Source organism: Candoia aspera, chromosome 7, assembly GCF_035149785.1.
Source record: "Candoia aspera isolate rCanAsp1 chromosome 7, rCanAsp1.hap2, whole genome shotgun sequence".
NCBI classification, from domain to species: domain Eukaryota; kingdom Metazoa; phylum Chordata; class Lepidosauria; order Squamata; family Boidae; genus Candoia; species Candoia aspera.
Genome location: NC_086159.1, coordinates 29,922,115 through 29,940,786, shown reverse-complemented (window position 1 = coordinate 29,940,786; position 18,672 = coordinate 29,922,115). Strand labels below are relative to the sequence as shown.

The 18,672-nt window shown below is 40.1% G+C and overlaps 1 protein-coding gene across 1 annotated transcript in view; it reads right to left on the bottom strand.

Moving 5' to 3' along the window:
• CACNA1I (calcium voltage-gated channel subunit alpha1 I) overlaps positions 1-18,672 on the bottom strand; it is a 346,803-nt gene that overhangs the window by 162,991 nt on the left and 165,140 nt on the right. Inside the window, exons 2-3 of the mRNA XM_063309585.1 lie at positions 1,653-1,764; positions 807-940 (exon numbers count right to left, since the gene is read on the bottom strand). Coding sequence (XP_063165655.1) covers positions 807-940; positions 1,653-1,764 — 246 coding nt within the window. The remainder of the gene's footprint in view (positions 1-806; positions 941-1,652; positions 1,765-18,672) is intronic.

Genomic DNA, 18,672 nt, shown 5'->3' with positions numbered 1-18,672 from the left:
GGAGATTCAGCCTGAACAACAGCCTTTGTAAATCCTTGGAAAAAGCTGGTCACTAGTGATGCTTAAATTAGCTTCCTGCCAGCTCATAACACACACATGAACACACAGAATGGGTTCATTACCTGTTTCTTGTTGTTTCAGAGTGCAGGACACACTCTGGTGAAGTTTCAGGAAGGTGTTTTAGCTGAATATTAGGAAAAACTTCATAATGGTAAAAACAGTTTGATACTGGTACCAATTATTTAAGGAAATTGTAGACATCATTTCTGTGAAAGTATTAAAATAGAAACTGGATAGATACTCACTAGGAAGATTTTAATTTAGTTTCATGTGCTAAGCAGGGGATTCTACTAAGTACCCATATTTTGTACAAAGGGGACCTATATATACTGTATGGAATTCTAAAGCTATAGTATGTTTCCATGTGTTCTCTACTTAGAGGAACATTGCAATACAATCTCCCCATAACCAACTTCCACTTACATTCACCAGTCTTTAGTGTTTGTCCTTCCCCAGCAATGTAAGGAAGGCCATTATGTTTCCCAACAGATGAATAAGAAAATATGGCTGAAAGACTATGATGTGCTGATGAACTTTTTCATTTGTGCTAAGTTTTCTACACAGCCCTACTGACCTTTCAATGTATGGGGGCTGTGCTTTCAACTCACTTTTTAATTTTTAACATGAGAGAATTTAACTATTCCTTACAGTTATGTTCAAATTATGTTTAGAGACGGTGCCCAAATCTGTATCTATTAGTCTATTTGTGTATTTCTGAGGAGGTTAAAAAAAAAGAAAACATCTACCCAGCCATAACAATGAAGAAATCCAGGCGGTTCCAGGTGTCTCCAAGGTAGCATTTCTTGCCAAATATCCCCAGGGCCACCATCTTCAGCACCATTTCCATAGCAAAGAAGATAAAGATGAAGTCATCAAACACCTAAAATGTCCATAAGAAAAAAAGAAGCAGATTTAAATGAGCTATAACTACAATTTTTGAATATGCATATGACATGCATGGACATGATTTTCCTATATTCTTAATAAATTATTAAGATAATCTTTGAAGGACCTTTTACAGGCACTGCTACCCACAGAGTTGTTGCAGGTGGCTAACAGAGAAAGGGCCTATTCTGTCGCACCAATCCTTCCACTGAATGCTCTTTCTAGAAAAGTCTACCTGGTCCCCAAACAAAAAGTGTTTATACACTTGGCTGAGATCTTTGTCTTTTAGCAGTCTGACATCTAATCTTTACATATTTTTATTAGTTTTATATCAGTTGTAACCTTGAACAATCACTTTCAGCAATTGTTTGAGGTCACAATGGTGCTGAACGAGGGGTACTTATGACAGGTCCTCATAGTTGGGCTATGGCAGTGTCCCTATGGTCATGTGATTGCAATTCGGGCACTCAATGACTGGCTTGCAATTACAATGCCGCAGTGTCCCATGGTCACATGATTGCCAGCTTTCGACAAGCAAAGGGACAGTAGGAGGGAAGCCGGTAGGAGGTTGCAAATGTTGATCACATGACCATGGGACGCTGCAACTGCACGGGATTCACCTAATAACGGCAACTGGGAGTGCTGGAACATGTCAAGATATCAACCAGAAGGTCACATATTGCCATTATAGAAAGGGAGCTACTTACTTGCAAAATTTTACATCTGTTGGAGAGGCAATCCATATCATCACAGGGCTGATACATTCCAAGTGTGACACAGTTCAGTAGGATCACCATCATGCTGACACACTCAAACCAGGTGGAAGGAAGAAATAAAGTCAAGGGAAAAAAATCTCAAACAATACAATTAACCCTCAGTTCTAGCAGAGTGGCAATCTTTGTTTAAAAAAAAACTGTCAGAGTGTACAATAGGTAAGCAATAAGACCATAGCAACTCAGTGCACAAAGAATAGCCTAGATAATACAATTGCTCTTAGGCTGTACCACTAGACTTCAGGTGAGAAAATCACATGACAGCATATTCCTTCAAATGTAGAAAGAAAAAATTGTGTATACAAAATATTCATATTTATAGATAAAAGAAATAATTCCATGGAAAGGTGTTTCAGTTATGGATACTTCAGATACAGGCTAAAGTGGTATCATCTGGGAAGAGTTTTACCACTGAATCAGCTGTTTACATGAATTACTTTGTCTGCCACTCTAAAATAACCAAATCATTGCTTTCATGAAGATGGTAGTAAGGATATTGATACAACTAGCGTAAAATGCAATCAACCAGTATAAATGCAAATCAAATGTTCAACAAGAAAAATACAGATTTAGCTATGAGATAAATCCTTCTGTATCTCTTCCACACCCACACACACAAGCGCATAAACACAGATGCACCATTTTTATCATTACATTCTGAATATATCAGCTACAATGTACTGCAAGAGAGCAAGGTTAAATGAGCAGAATCCATTTTTTTTTTGGTTAACCTTCATAACAGGTTACATGGAAAACAAATAGCATGTATTTTAATTACTGCTTATCCTTCCCCTCCTCTGTTGTCCACATTTGTTTTGGTTGACTTTGTACAAAAATAATAGGCAATATCTTCAGAGCGACTAGTACAAATGTATACCTTTGTATTTATTTGCTTTTATCTTCAGAGCGACTAGTACAAATGTATACCTTTGTATTTATTTGCTTTTCTTAGTTTTTCCAAATATAAGATCATAGTTACCAGTCTATCACATTTTCTTCTCTCCTGACGAATTCTTATTTGTTGCACTAATTTATCCCTGATTAAGATGATTAAAATATACTTAAAAAAAAAAACTGTGTCCTTCTATCAATGCTTCATTTTTTCTGCAAAGATTCATCTAAAATAGATAAGGAAAGTCCTGCTGGACCAACTGAAAGATCTATCTAGGCTCCCTAGGCTGGACAGTAAGCTATGGAAAGTCTACAACCAAGACACGAAGACAATAACTGTCCTAACAGGCAGGAACCATGCTGAGATGAGGAATAAGTCTCTAGTGTTTTATTACTGCTACATTAGATAGAAAATCCTAACAAACTGAAGAAGCATGGGAAAAACCCAGACAGATAAACCCCAAAAGTCAAGCCGGGTCTGTTCTGTGTCTCTTTGAATGGCTGTTCAACTCCTCGCTACTACGCATGCGTTTTCCCCCCTGTATAGGGGCCCCCTCCTGCTCACCATCAGTGCTCATGACAATAACCTTAATAATAATAAACTCTCCACTAAACCCGCAGGGATTAAAATTTAGAGACATATCGCTTCTGATTCTGAAGGTGGCTTATAAACATCATGACCAGTAGCTACTGGACAGTCTTTTTTTTTTTTATTAATGAGTCTCATAACCTTTAAACAGTGTCTAAGGTGGCCATCAACAAACCCTGTGGGCAATGAATATCATTGTTTAATTATTGTCATGCCAAGGTCTCAACAGTCCTCCTCAAATGAGGAAGAGGACCAGATGGAGGCTTCCCAAAAAGCAGAGGCCGGTCTTGGCAGTGGCACTGCAGCAGCAACAAGCTCTACCATTCTTACTTGGACCCAGTGGACCCTGATCCAGAGCAGGAGGCCTCTTTACCTAGCCCTCAAAAACATCAGCCTCTGAAAAGCCATGGGGGTGGGTGGGAGGGAAAGACTATACTACAAGCACTCCCTGGCAGGGCTACCTAGCATCCACTGGCTAAAGGAAGCAAGAACATGGGTGGGTTCAGAGACTGCTGATGTGAGAGGGCAATTAGCAAGGTTGGCCTGTGAAAGACTTGTTGATTCTTGCCATAAAACTTCTAGCTACACAAACTTTATCTGGAACTCTAGCGCTAAATGTTTTTGAAGTTTTCTCTCTTGCTATTTTGCCCCAAACACAGTTTGCTGCAAGTTTGCCTAGATGTCTAGGCTACTTTGGACTTCTTTCCCTGTTTAGCCAGGTTCCCTAATGGTTGTGATTTCCCTGAAGCCAGTTATTTGTCTCAACATTCAAGTAGCTGTCTACAGAAAAGTTACACATCTGAAAAAACACCAGGCTACCCAAACATCTCGTGGGCTATCAAAGAATTTGGTCTCCATCCCAATTCTGGCTTCTGGAAGAAGTGGTTTGCTTTCCTCCACAGTCATCATAGAAATCAAGCCAACTACTGGAGGAGCCTCTCCTGTTCAATTGCCTAGATAGAATTTCATGCCCTTGTGCAGGATAACTAAGCAAGTAATTATAGGTAGCATTAACCAGAAACATCTCTAGATTCCTTCCAGCTCTAAGACAAAGGATAAAGCTACCAATGCCCATGGAACACTAACGACTATATATTACTTCCAATAATCGAGAATTGTATGTCTTAATACTAGTTGCTGATGAACAAGTAGGATGATTCTGTTGTACTCACATCCTACATGTGGGCTTCTCAATGGTGTTAGGCTAGTTACTGTGAGAATATCATATTGGACAAAAGGTCTCTGGCAGGGGTGTCTGCAGGGTGTGGTTAAAATAGTCAAAATAGTGGTCACGACAGTACAATTGAAACTATGCCTGTTTTTTATAACCACACACTTGGCTTTGTCATCTGGATTTCTGCAACCTAGATATGGTAGCCCTATTCTTCTAACATCCCTCTGAAAAGGGAAAGTAGTTTCACTTGTGCTAAGCTTTTTTTTTCTTTTTTCACTCTGGAGTCAATAGGTTGTGGCAATTAGATAGGAATGTTGCAATCTGTAAATCTGGAGGGTAATGTCTTTCATACTGGGTGCTAAATTACTCTCTTTCACAGACACAAATTAGAAAATAGGGGTACTAATTTCTTCCCAGGCTTATATTAGAAGAAACAGATCACTGGTCCATCTAAACTATTACTTTACTCCCAACAGTGGCCAATGCTGGACATAATTTCAGTGACAGACTTTAAGTGTACACTTAAAGAAGAAATGTGATTCTTTACCTGAGCTGGTATTCAGTAAATATCCTAAAGCATGAGGATTGATAGTCCTTGTAATTGTTTTCTTAGCTACTGCGTGATCTCCCTGCACACACTTATCAACAGAAACAGTTAATTCTTTTTTTCTAGAAATGAATATACTTTCTTTCAATTAGCTGCCAATGAGTTAGTTCAGTTTACAATCTCTACTTCCAACTATGTAGAGTCCATAAAGTCACCAGGAATCAAACTCAACCCAAGGAAGTCTTTACCGTTTTATATTTCATCAGATGCCACATCACTTTGTATAGAAAGCACAAATAACTATTTACAATCCTATTTCTTCTGTCATCCTGCCCTGCCTTTTTCTACTTTCTGAAATTGAGCCATCCTAAATCTAGATTTATATTGATGATGTGGGCTTTCTAAATGGCTGCTTCAGAGGCAGGTAGCCTTATATTGGATGAAACTGCTTTCATATCTTTTGTTTTGCAGCTTCTATATTTAAACTTAGTTTAATGAGAATAAAGGCCCCAATAGCACTCCATGTAAAGTACTATAGAAACCCAAGAACATTACTATCAGCATCTATTCAGATTAAAACTCACCCTAGTCTTTACTAGAATGTGAAATGTTGAGGAAGAATTAAGATACCCTGCAGTCTGTAGTTCAATGGAAATGGTAAATAGGCTAAGCTAAATGCAAGTGGAGGAGAGGAAAGGAATATAGCCTAATTTCTGCACACATATACTTGCTTGCCTGATTTCAAGCAGATGTGTTCTCAGTTTTATACCTTAAACCTGAAATCATAAAAGGCACAACTACAAATAATTGTGACAAAACAATTTCATTTAATTGCTCTGATTCTGTTAAAAACAAATGAACAGCGGAATCATATCACTAGCAGGATGAGAAATTCCTCCGATTATCTGTTTGGTGAAAACCAGAAATTTTATTCTCTTTACTGCTCTTATCCCACAGAGAAGAACAGCAAAATCATTAACCATGTAATTGGACTACTATACATACAGCCCCAGCTCCTCAGTCTTAGACTGAGGTTCCTACCCCAATGATGTCCAAACCACACAACTGCTTTTGCCCATTTAAGCAACTGGCTCTATTCACTGGTGATAAGAAAAAGAAAGTGCTATACTTGGAGACCTGTCAAAGTAGGAACAAAATGACTTGTTGCTCTAGACATTGTAAGTGCAACATGGGAACAATCCCATGCAGAGCTGCTTTATGCACCAAGAGTCCAGGAATCCTTGAACCTTAGAGAACTTCTCTTTGCCTATTTTTGCTAGTGCACATAAAGAAAATTTAGGAATTATATACATACTGTGTATTATAAAGTTGTATATTTTTGACACCAGGGCTATGCATTATTCATTAACACTATACACAGTTGAGCTCTAAAATACAGTAAGAAACTTTAAAATAAAAAAAAGTCCTTTAAACTGTGACTATATCATGATTTTACAAATCTGGGAACCCCCCACCCCCATTTCCTCCTCCAGAAGCTTGGAATATCTAATATCCATCCTCTCCTCAGGCAGAAGCTGATAGCTAAACCTGATTTAGTCTGCCTTTTCCCAAGGAATGTTTAAGACAGTATCACAGTTCAGTGGTTATCTGTCCTGATTTTTTTTTTAATGTTAACGAAAGGCAGGATCTTATGCCTACTGATGGCAATATAGAGTCTAACGTTTCACTTGCATTAAATGGTTCAAAGCTAGCTTGACACTATTTACAATCATTTGCAATCTTGCTGGGTTTTACAGAAAGACAATAATAGGGAATTTAAAGCTCAATGATGAAAGGTACTCATATGGCTATATTAAATGTAAAAGCTGCTTAAGTTCCCATACCTGTCTACACAGAAATCACTCAGCCTACATTCAGAGAAACAGACTTCTCAAAACATGGGAATAACTGCACCACAACCTGTTTGTGAAGTACACCCTTTCCAAGGTCCTGTGAAGCCAATATGTCTTTCTTTCATGATCCCTTAACTGATGGTACCTTCTAAACGTATGTAACAAGGCTCAAATGTGACATGTCTCTCCATCTTTCCTCTCTTTCTCTCTCTTCTTTTACAGCTCAAACCAGCAGCATGTTCCCCCAGAAACTGAGGAAGTGGATTTCCCCTAGAGCTTTAGTCCCCAACACCTATATATTAGGTTTGGCCAATAAAAATGCTGCCTCCATCTACCCCACAACAATCCTGGATAGCAGCCAGGGCACTTCATCTGCCCTCATATAGCACAGCTGCACTTCAAGGCCATACCTGAGCTTCTTTTCTTCATGCCAGCACAAGAGCAGTCAGCCTGGCCACAAGACCAATATGCCACATGAAGTTTGAAGCATACTAGTGCTGTCACTATCATGCAAATGTTGGAGCCATGGTACATGGTGTAATGCCTACATTATAGTACTCTAATCTTTAAACCTCAGGACAGATATATATTGTATAAGATAGTGTGGTAAAATTCCCCAGGATGCTTTTAATTTTAGCCTTCCTTATTAATATTTACTTCTTACATTTATATCTCAGCTTTAATCTAAGAAGCACAAGGGCTCTTATATGGGTGTTATCCTTTATTTCTGTCTTTTCAAAATTCTGTGAGATAGGTTAAGCCAGTCACTTTCTTTCAGACCAAAGTCACTAGATAACCCTTGGTCATATAGGCTTTATCCAGTTCATCATTCTGACCATAACCTCACACTGGCTCTCCCAGTTGTGTGGAAGCATGAAGCTTCCTGAGTGTAACTGGAAGTCTTAGGAAACTCTTCTGATTTCCTTAGAAATTATGTTTCTCCTAAAATTGAGAGAATGGGAGGCTACCATTATCTTCATGTCCTATTTGTGGGCTTTCCATGGTCAACAACCATTAAACAAGATGCTGGACAAGACTGGCCTTTATCTAAACCAGCATGGCTCTCCTTAACCATCAAATTTCCTCCAACTTTTACTTTGAGTGAAATCCAAGGATAAAAATAAACAAAACTCTTTGAGAAACAACTAAATTTGCTAAAGCTCTTTCAAAATCCTTTAGAATTCCTCAGTTAGTTTCCAAAAGTGGTTCCTTCAAAATTATTTTGAAATTTTACCTCAGATGAAGTTTTGCACAACTCTATAGAGGAGGAAAATAAAAATTTGGGTTTCGGTGTTAAGTATGTCATCAGTATCGTAGCATTTGCCATTTTTCTGTTTTAAACCAAATGCTGCATTTATTATACCAGTAAAAGTTCATCTTCCTTAATTTGAAAGTTTAATGATGAACAGAAACTGGGGTATAATTGCCAGTCCTTTGCAGGCTGGTTCACACATTGCACTTCCATGTAAGGCCTTGGCTAAACAGCCATGTGGATTTCCACACACTTTTTTCCTTGGGCAGCTGATCTGAGCTTCCAGCTTGGTTGCCAAACAAAAAATTAAAGAGCAAAACTTCCATTGTGAGACTCGAATCGCTTTAGCTCCAAAGGGCTGTCATGACTTCCCATTGGTGGAAACTGCCACCAATCTCCACTTCCCATTCCATGGATCTCTTCTAAGATGTGTCACAGTAGCTTATTGTGATAGGTTATGGGTCTCAGTCAAATTGGCTATTTTTTATTTTTTTAAATTATTCTCATTTTCTCACCAAAAGCAGAGAGGAAGTAGTTATTAAGCTTCTCACTGGTTTGATGCAGGAAGAGTTGGTTGGCTTTGGCTGTTCCCTCAACAGGTGCAGTAAGGATGATTGTGGGCCACTGAGAAATGACTCTGAGGTTTGGGGAAATGCTATTTTGGCCATATAGAAGTGCCCATCATTTCTTTGTTTTGGGCTTAGGTTGTTGTGTGAACTTGGTCAAAATTGACTTATTTAACAAGTCTTGATCAAAACAACCTTGGTTAAATATGTATAAAACTAGTTGATTCTTATTTTGTTGTTATTATAGGCTGAATGGGTAGTATGAAACCAAAGCACAAATACTAAGATGACCAAACCTGGTTAGCATTTTATATGCTATTACAATTCCTGCTTTCTGAATATTTGTGAGCAGTTCTATGTTAGAAGCTAGTATTGGCTCAGTGCAGTTTGTTGAGAGTGGCAATGGGGGAAGAAGCATAAACTGATGAAAAATTAGTGGTTGTGGAGTTAAGTTGTGGGCAAAGAATTCCTGCATTTCCACCAAGAATTATCAGGAGTCCAGGGATAAAAGGAATCAGGTGAATAAACATTGAACCCATGCTACTCCTCTGTGAATTAAAAAAAAAATCCATAAAAGGAGTTAATTATATCACAGTCACCCACAGGGACTATCTCTAGTCACCACGGCAACAGATTTGAACCAGGTTTATAATCCTGCTATCTTTCTCTCTCTCCTTTGCCACCTCCATGCCTGAGCATGTAATTAATTTCAACTGCTGACAAAGCCGGTATTCAAAATCCTCATCATTTAGTCAGAAGTTTCATTACTAATTAACTTTCTTCAGTTCAATTTTTTTCTAATTAGCAATGATCTTTCCTTTCCTTATTCCTACCATCAATGCTTTTTAATATCGTATTTCTAATCCTCTGTCTCTGTCCCTCTGAGCCCCTGCTTTTCAATTCTTGCTCTCCTAGTTAGGCTGCAGTCTACGCAAGGGGCTATAAAGAAAGAAAAAGCAGTAATCTGCAAGAATCCCATGAACAGGCATTCTATATCAGGAAGAATTTAAACAAAAATGCAGAAATGGTTGACCCAGCCATCTAATTTGATCTGTGCCACTAGATGGTTCAAAGAAAAGGAAGGGAAAACCTATAGTTTCTTAACAGCTCAACCAGAGGGGAAGTCTTTTCTTAAAGTACTGACAATGAAGGGAACAGTTCAAATCCTTAAGCAAAAAAGGCTTGTGTCTTTTGGTCATCTTGGCTGGAAACAGCAGGACAACATCCTTTCCTCATAACATAGAAATGAACTGATAAAGCAATGATTCAGTGCAGACTATTTTTCTCTTTCAGTGAAAACTTATCTGGAGTTGATTCCATCTGAAATAACATGTGTGAATCAGATTATAATTCCTTTACCATTTTAGGGACTATTAATATTGCCAATTGCCTCTTACATTTCTCCTCAGCTATTGATTGGCTGCGATCCAGCTGTGACTCTAATAAAGACTCCATTTATTTTGAAATATGTGATGGAGCCTGGAACTTTCAACTACCAAAGCTTCTAGGACAATTAAAGAGACTTACTTTCCTGCCAAGTGCATTACAGGCTATAATGAAGAAAGATAATAAAACAGTGACAATGTACATATACATTAGCATTATGCCCACAACATAAGCCAGCTTTCTATGACCTGGTCTTCTCCAGATATGTTAAAACTATAATTCCTAGAACTTGTAATTTCAGCGTTTTTGAAAGGACTCTGAATGGGGACAACTGTCTGACACTAAAATCATTTTTAAACCAGTTGACAGGTTTTTTTTTTTTCCCCTAGCACTTGGCTGATGATTGTTGATGCTCTGGTCCAGTAAACATGCCTAGACTTGACAAACCTAGATATACATCCTTCTTAAATAATGGATTTAGAGCCATTTTAAAACACAGTTTTTATATCTGAGTTCATTTTTGCCTACAAAATATTTGCAGTGCAGTTATTTGATCTGCAAATGCCTATTTTTAAATATTTATTTCTCTTCAAAATTCATTCCACCAGCCATAGGGCTCCCAAATCCTTCAGACAAACTTCTAAAAAGGCACATGTATGCCCAGTTAAATGAGACCCAGAATGAAAGTATTTTATACTGGAGGGTTCATATCCCAAAACTACAAAAGACACAGAAATAGGTCACAGCTGATAGCATTAGATCTCCGTCCCAGTTTCTCCATCTGTGAAATATGTAGTAATGACCTTTCTGCTTGGCTTATTCAGTTGGAGATGTGTGGTGGATAACTCACAAGTAACTGGCTCACAGAAATCTTGCTTATAGAAAAAAAGAAAAAGAAACTTCAGTTAGCACAAAATATTGCTGCTAGGCTACTAACTGGGAACCATCAATCCTACTGGTTCGTCCATCTGTTTTTAGGCCCAATTAAAAATGTTAGTCATGATCTGTAAAGTCCTGAATAGTTTGGGATGGGAATGTGTGTTTCTTTATACTTGCACCGCCTAGGAATTCTCTGTTGGCAGAGTGCTAGGAAAGCATTTGGCCCAGGAGAGATCAGAAAAGTCACACACCAGGCATTTCTATAAAAATAATTTTATTTACAGAAAACAAATATATTTAAAGGCTGTTTGCTGAGAGGAGAGATTTCTCTCAGCTGCATATTCTCTGCAAGCCTACACAGAAGGGAAACTGAAACTAAAACAAGTTCAGGCAAGTTCCTTCCTTAGGCAATGCAACCATTAACACGTGAAAAGGGGACAATTAAATCCAACCTCTTCACCCAGCTGAAAGGATTAGTTACCATAGTAACCTTAATCTGTAGTAGCAAACATATTAACACTCCCCTTTTTATACTACAGAATAAGATGCAAACCAATTTTCTTTGACAACTCTGTATGTCTTTCCATTCACAATATTTCAACATTATCTCCCCTTTGGTTTAACAGAAAGCTACCATCCTTCTTCCTGTGTACTTACAAACCTAGGTTATTTGTTACAGTTCCAAGGCTTTTTAATGTGAAATGGCTTTTTATGCAGGCTTCTGTCATGAGTAAGGATGGCGAGCAGGGGGCTCTCACCCAGACTGTCAAGCTCATGCGTAGCACTGAGGAACTGTTCAGCCATTCAAAGAGACACAGATCGGGACCGCCTTAACCTTTGGGGTTTATATGGCTGGGTTTTCCCACGCTTTCTCAGTTTGTTAGGATTCTTGTTAAGTACTACTAATAAATATTAGAGACCAAGTCCTCGCCTCAGTGTGTTTCCTGGTAATCAGGACATCAATCCTAACAAACTCCTACTCCCATCGAAAGAGGGAGGAACAAGCAATTAAACAGATACGTTTAGAAATGTCTTCAGAAAACCAAGAAATGCGGCTCGCCATCCAGCAATTGGCAGCAGCCCTACAGCAACACCAGCAACAAGTAGATCTCCAGATCAACACATTACAAGCTGCCATGCTACAGCAGTTGCAACAACCAGCTCCGATTAACCCACAACCGGCACCAGCAGCAGCAGCAGCCCCACCGGTAATGTTGAGATCACAGGGCAGTCTACCAGAGAAATTTGGAGGAGAAGCAGGACAGCTGAGAATCTTTCTCACACAGTGTACTATGTTCTTCGACAGCAGACCCGCAGAGTTTCCCACAGACAGAACCAGAGTCACCTTCATCCTAGGCCTGCTGAAGGGACCAGCGGCCAAATGGGCTATTCCCATGGTGGAGAACAACGATCCGATTCTCAACGACTACCAGAACTTTTTGGCAGGCTTCCGAGCACACTTTGACGACCCCATCAGAGAGGCCACGGCCAGCCGGGAGATTCGGAGGCTCAAGCAAGGTAACAAGAGGGTGGGACTCTACATTGCTGATTTCAAGTTGTTAGCAGGAGATCTGGACTGGAATGAGAGTGCATTAAAAGACCAATTCAAACAGGGGCTGGATGAGGAGATTAAGAATGAATTGGTGCGCCAGGGAACACCAGCCACGTTAGAAGCCCTATATCAGCTATCGGTGGTCATAGATGCCAGGCTAGAGGAGCTTAGGCAGATGCAGCCGGGGAGAAGCAAGACCCTCCGAGCGTTTTCAGGATTCCCAACTCCCCTTGTAGCAGCCTCTCACTCAGCACGAGAGGAGCCAATGCAGATTGGGGCAAGCAGGAGACTGATTTCCGAGACTGAGAGGCAGAGAAGGAGAGAGAGAGCCCTGTGTTTCTACTGCGGAGCCCAGGGGCACATGGTGAGAACTTGCCCAGCGAGAGGCCAAACAACTCCAGTAAGACCCCCAGGGCAAGCAGCTGAAACAGGACCCATCCCCGCCTCTGTTTCCAATCAGGGAGGATTGGGAGGGCAGCACCGCTTCGTCCGTGGAGGAGTTGTCCTTTGAAGAATTGCCTTCTTTGCCAAGTTCTCATGAGACTTTACAAGCAGACAACATGTCTTATCAAGACTCTGGAGGGGAGGGGGCTGAAATGGAATATCAATCTGGAGGGGAGGGTGATGTCATGAGTAAGGATGGCGAGCAGGGGGCTCTCACCCAGACTGTCAAGCGCATGCGTAGCACTGAGGAACTGTTCAGCCATTCAAAGAGACACAGATCGGGACCGCCTTAACCTTTGGGGTTTATATGGCTGGGTTTTCCCACGCTTTCTCAGTTTGTTAGGATTCTTGTTAAGTACTACTAATAAATATTAGAGACCAAGTCCTCGCCTCAGTGTGTTTCCTGGTAATCAGGACAGCTTCAAAATCAAGCCTTTGTTTTTCTGTTGATGTGAACAGCAGCAAATCATCAACATAAATGCACAGATACATACAGCCTTGTTTGTCTTTCTTCATATATATAATGGATCTGCTTTTCCTTTTTCAAAACCAAAATTCTGCAGTTTTTCATCTAATTTTTGGTTCCAGGATCTAGCAGCTTGTTTTAACCCAGATTGACTTCTGCAGTTCACAGACCAGATTCTCCCCTTTTTCATAGCCAGGGGGTTGCTGCATGTATAATTTGTGGTCTAAATCACCATAGAGAAATGCAGTTTGAATGTCATAGTAGTGAACTGACATTCCTTTGAGTGCAGCAATTTTTAACAGTAATCTAATTGATTCACCTTTAGTAACTGGTGCAAAAGTCTTGTCAAAGTCTAAATCTCTCCTTTGAGTGAACCCTTTTGCAACTAACCTTGCTTTATATTTTTGGATTTTGCCATCAGCATCCCTTTTCAGTTTGAAAAACCACCTACAACCTAGACAGCGTTCATTGGGAGGTAGATTTACCAGTTTCCATGTTTTATTTTCTTTCAAGGATGCTAACTCCTGTTGCATGGCAGAATGCCAATTTTGTGCACTCTCAGGTGGTAAAGCATTCACTTGTTCTAAAGACTCAGGTTCTGTGAATATGTGAAAAGCCTTTACTGTTTCAGCCTGAAAACGTGATGGAGGAAAGCCTTTATTACTCCTCTGAGATCTGCGAGGTAATACAGGGCTTAAATTTTGACTCTTACCACTTTCCTGAGAAGCATCTGTCTCATCAGACAGATTTTCAGTTTGTGTTTCTGGTTTAATGTCCTCATCAGGCAAAATAACACCATCAGCAAGTCCTTGCTGTTCTCTTGTGGTGGTCAGATCAACTGGAGAGCTAGAATTTAATCTCCCCCAGTTTTGTTCAGCAAAAGAAGTGCTTCTGCTAATTATTAATTGCTCTCCCATTATGAACCTGTAGCTCCTTTGGCCAACAAAGATGGCTTTCTCTGTTGTGGGGCCTCCTTTCCTTCTATGTTGTTTTGGTATATGAACCCATGCAGTGCTACCAAACACTCTAAGATGGTTTACCTTTGGTTTCACACCATACAACAAATGGAATGGAGTGTCCTGAATCACAGAGTTATACAATCTGTTTTGTACATAACAGGCAGTAAATATTGCCTCTCCCCAATACTTAAAAGATAAATGTGAATCTTTAAGCATCCATTCCATCACATTTCGCAAGGTTCTGCCCTTTCTTTCAGCAACACCATTTTGCTGAGGGGTGTAAGGGTTAGAAAGAATTTGTTCTATCCCCTTTTCTGCTAAGAACCTTTTGAATTTGTGAGAAAGGCACTCTCCTCCTCTATCACATTGGAGTGCAGATACAGGCCTAGGGAATTTTCCAACTGCCCATGTCACAAAACCTTTAAATTTCTCAAATGCCTCATCTTTATGTTTTAAGATGTAGATAAATGTGTATGTTGAGAAATCATCAATAATGGTCATTGCATACCTTGCTTGTCCAAGACTTGGAGCAAAAGAACCAATAATGTCAGAGTGTACAATTTCCAAAGGTCTAGTTGTAACTCTGTCACTGTGCTTACTCACAGGAGCTTTTAGTGTTTTGCATTCTTTGCAAACTACACAATCTAAGTATTTGTCACAGGTTTTTATCTTTAGGTCAGCACACAGCTGTGGCACTTATGCTATATACTTGAAATTAGCATAACCAAATCTCCTGTGCATCAGGTGTACACATTGGTCATGATATGGCATGTTGCCAACTGCAGCCTTGCAGCTTGGCTTCCTTGCATTTTGCACAATGTACAAGGCGTCTTTTAACATACCAGTAGCACACAATTTTCCATGTTTACGTATCTCACAACCATTTTTCTTAAATGTTATGACATACCCTGTTGCAGCCAATTGTGCCACAGATAAAAGGTTTGATTGTAAATTTGGCACATACAACACACCTTTTACAGTTTCTCCCAAGCAGGATAAATACAAGTCACCTTGTCCCATAATTTTGGTCACAGACCCATCAGCCAAAGATACACTTTGTCTTTCAGTTTTAGACAGTGACATAAAAGAGCTTTTACAATTACATAAATGACAGTTGGCCCCAGAATCTAACACCCATACATCAGAATTACCCTTCTCAGCAACCTGTGCAATTTGGCTTGTCTGAAGAGCCTTCTTCTGTGTTGTCCTTGTGTTCTTCTTCTCTGTCTTTCTACTCTTGGGTCTCAAGGCACAGTCTTTCTGCAAATGTCCAGCTGAACCACAAGTGAAGCACCGCTGGCTAGCTAGCGCTGTGGCCTCAGCTTCCTTTCCCTTCTTTTCCCTTGTTTTCTGGTACTGCAGCTTTCCAGAAGAGATGGGGGGGGGATCTTTCCTCTCTCTTCTCCCATTCAGCGAGTAAGCACTGTGTAACATACGATGGGGTGAGGTCTGCTTCAGGCATAGCCTCCAGGGTACAAATCAGCGTGTCCCACGTTTCATTCAGTGAGGACAGGAGGATATAGGATTTTGTGAGAGGTGTAAATTCCATTCCTCTCTCCTGCAACTCAACAAACAGCTGCTGAATATAATGCAGGTGCTCAGGAAGGCTATCTCCTTCTGCAAGGTAGGCTTTGTACAGATTTTTTGTCAGGGTAACTTTACGCCCTGCTGTTGCCTTTACATACAAGTCACCTTGTCTGTAAAGGTGACTTGTATGTAAGACAATGCTAGAGCCACCCTCTCAAAGCGTCCCAAAGTTGCTTTGCAGACTGCATACCTCGCACGTGGACTAGCTGATTGTCCTCAACTCCCAGGATAATGGTGGCTCTAGCCCGCTCATCCTGTCTAAGCCATTCAGCACTGGGATTTTGGGAGGTTTGCTCACCAATTGGCAGCCAAAGATTCTCTTTGCGAAGATACATCTCCATCTTCAGGGCCCAATTCAAATAGTTGGTCTCTGATAGGCGCTCCAGAGGCATTGCTGAGGGCTGGGAGGTAGCCATGGCTTCTTCCTTCTTTTGCAAGTCACCTCAGCTGGCTTCTTTGTACTGTAGACCAGCAGTTGTTGGAAAATCTCCAGGCAGCTCCAAAGAAAATCTTCACAGGTCTTTGCTACCTGCCTTTAAATTGTGCATGAGGTGTGGAGCTGATCTCTCTATTCTCTCTGGGTTTTACTGGGCTTACTGGGCTTACTGGGCTGCTTACTGGGCCCATAACCTGTTGGCAGAGTGCTAGAAAGCATTTGGCCCAGGAGAGATCAGAAAAGTCACACACCAGGCATTTCTATAAAAATAATTTTATTTACAGAAAACAAACATATTTAAAGGCTGTTTGCTGAGAGGAGAGATTTCTCTCAGCTGCATATTCTCTGCAAGCCTACACAGAAGGGAAACTGAAACTAAAACAAGTTCAGGCAAGTTCCTCCCTTAGGCAATGCAACCATTAACATGTGAAAATGGGACAATTAAATTCAACCTCTTCACCCGGCCAAAATGATTAGTTACCATAGTAACCTTAATCTGTAGTAGAAAATGTATTAACATTCTCATCACTTTCTAATATTAGTGAAATGACTACAAAGGAGAAGAAGGATGGTTATCTTAAAGAAGTAAGATGTATGGGTGTGAAGGGGAGAACCTTCATGGTTTGGAGACTCCGATTACTAAGCCTGCCACTTATTGTGTTTCTGGCAACAGGCTATGACTTTCCTATTCTCCCAAAGACTTAAGATTTTGATAGTAGAATTAGAATTTAGATATGAATGCTCTGTACTGCCAAAGCCTGCCTGTCTGCCTCCTCTTTCTGTGACAGTTATAATGACTCAACTGGTCTGTTAACCACTACAGTCCAATGAAGGGATGGGTGTGTCATTTCTTGCCCCTGTGTCTGCCAACTTGCCTTTCCCTGTCTCTCTTCCCATCATGCCAAGACAACCCTGCAGATTAAAGGGGGGGGGGGAGAGTAAGTCTATTTTGGTCAGTTTTCCTCCAGCAACTCTGCTGCTTCCTGCCTTCTTTACCTGGTGTTGTTGCCCAGTTCTTGGCACTTCTGTAGTATGGCACCTATCTGCAAATGAGGTTAGAGGGGTGAAATAAGGACCAAATTAACACAGAGTACTGCCAGCCAGCCATAACCATCATTCTTGACACTTCTCATATGGTATCTCTCTACAGTATATCATTCCCATAAAGAGATATACTAGCTAAGTTTGAAGAAAACATGCCAAACCTTGTAACCAAGACAGCCAGAGGAATGAAGAACTCACTTACACCATACAAAAACTTGCCATTTAGTATTCTTTTGCATCATTCCAAGAAAAAGTTAGCTTTGCCAATGAGCTGCCAACCCAGAAAGGCAAGCAGTCAGACAGTGGTAGACACTTCAGGTTCCAGTAAGACCTTATTGCTTAACAGGTTTTGAATACTTTTTAAAAATTTGTGCAGCACATTTTCTACACTGGTTCCACACAATTTCTCTATAGGCACCTTATCGGACAATGTGAAGGTTGTGGTGCTGTCTGTCCCTTCTCTCTGCTTAAAAGAGGTACAAAGGAAATTGTTTAACAATTTCTTACAGTGAGACTTTGAAGCTACCTGACTGAAACTTTGTAGGATTAATGCCAAGAAGGAGAGGAAGAGAAAGAGGAAGAAATTGTAAGCATTTTGACATTTCTTTATTAAAACCTACGATTTAATCATTTTGAATCAGATTTTGTTGCCTTTAAATGACACATCCAACTTAAATCTTGCATCTCTGATTGTAACATTAGAACTAAATCTTGGCTGATTTGCACATCTTTAATTAAGTATACTGTATAATAAACAAACAAGCAGAAACTCTTTTTTCCCTTTTCATGATTAACCCACTCCTATACTACAATGCAGGTTAAGCAAACACATACAGTGAAAGGAACATATACACATTTATCCTTTGCTTTCTGATGTGGAATTTATATTCATGCAAGATAGTATCATATACATAAATGGTCCCTTGAAAAGGATACAAAAAAGAAAGTATTGGTTAGAATCACTCTATGGCAGCCACGTATGCCCAGCTTATTCAGCTTACTTCTTCCATCTTCTCCTAAACTGCTGTGACTCACAAAGGCCCATGATGGCAGGTGTCCACTTGCTTTTCATGGTTGGCCACTTGCCAGTCAGATCACCCTCTGTATACCTTTCCTCGCCCGGCTCAATTCTCCTCCCGTGCACCTTTTTCTTTTCCCAAATGACTTTCTGTTGGGTCTGTAGCTTCTTCATTTTAATCAGATTCATTATGTCTGCAATTCTCTCTCCTCTCCTTTCACAGTTCTGTTCACAATAACAGATAAGACAGTCATTCCTTCCTTGGCTTGATTCTGTATTGTCTCTTCTCATGCAAGAATGTGGACAAAAAA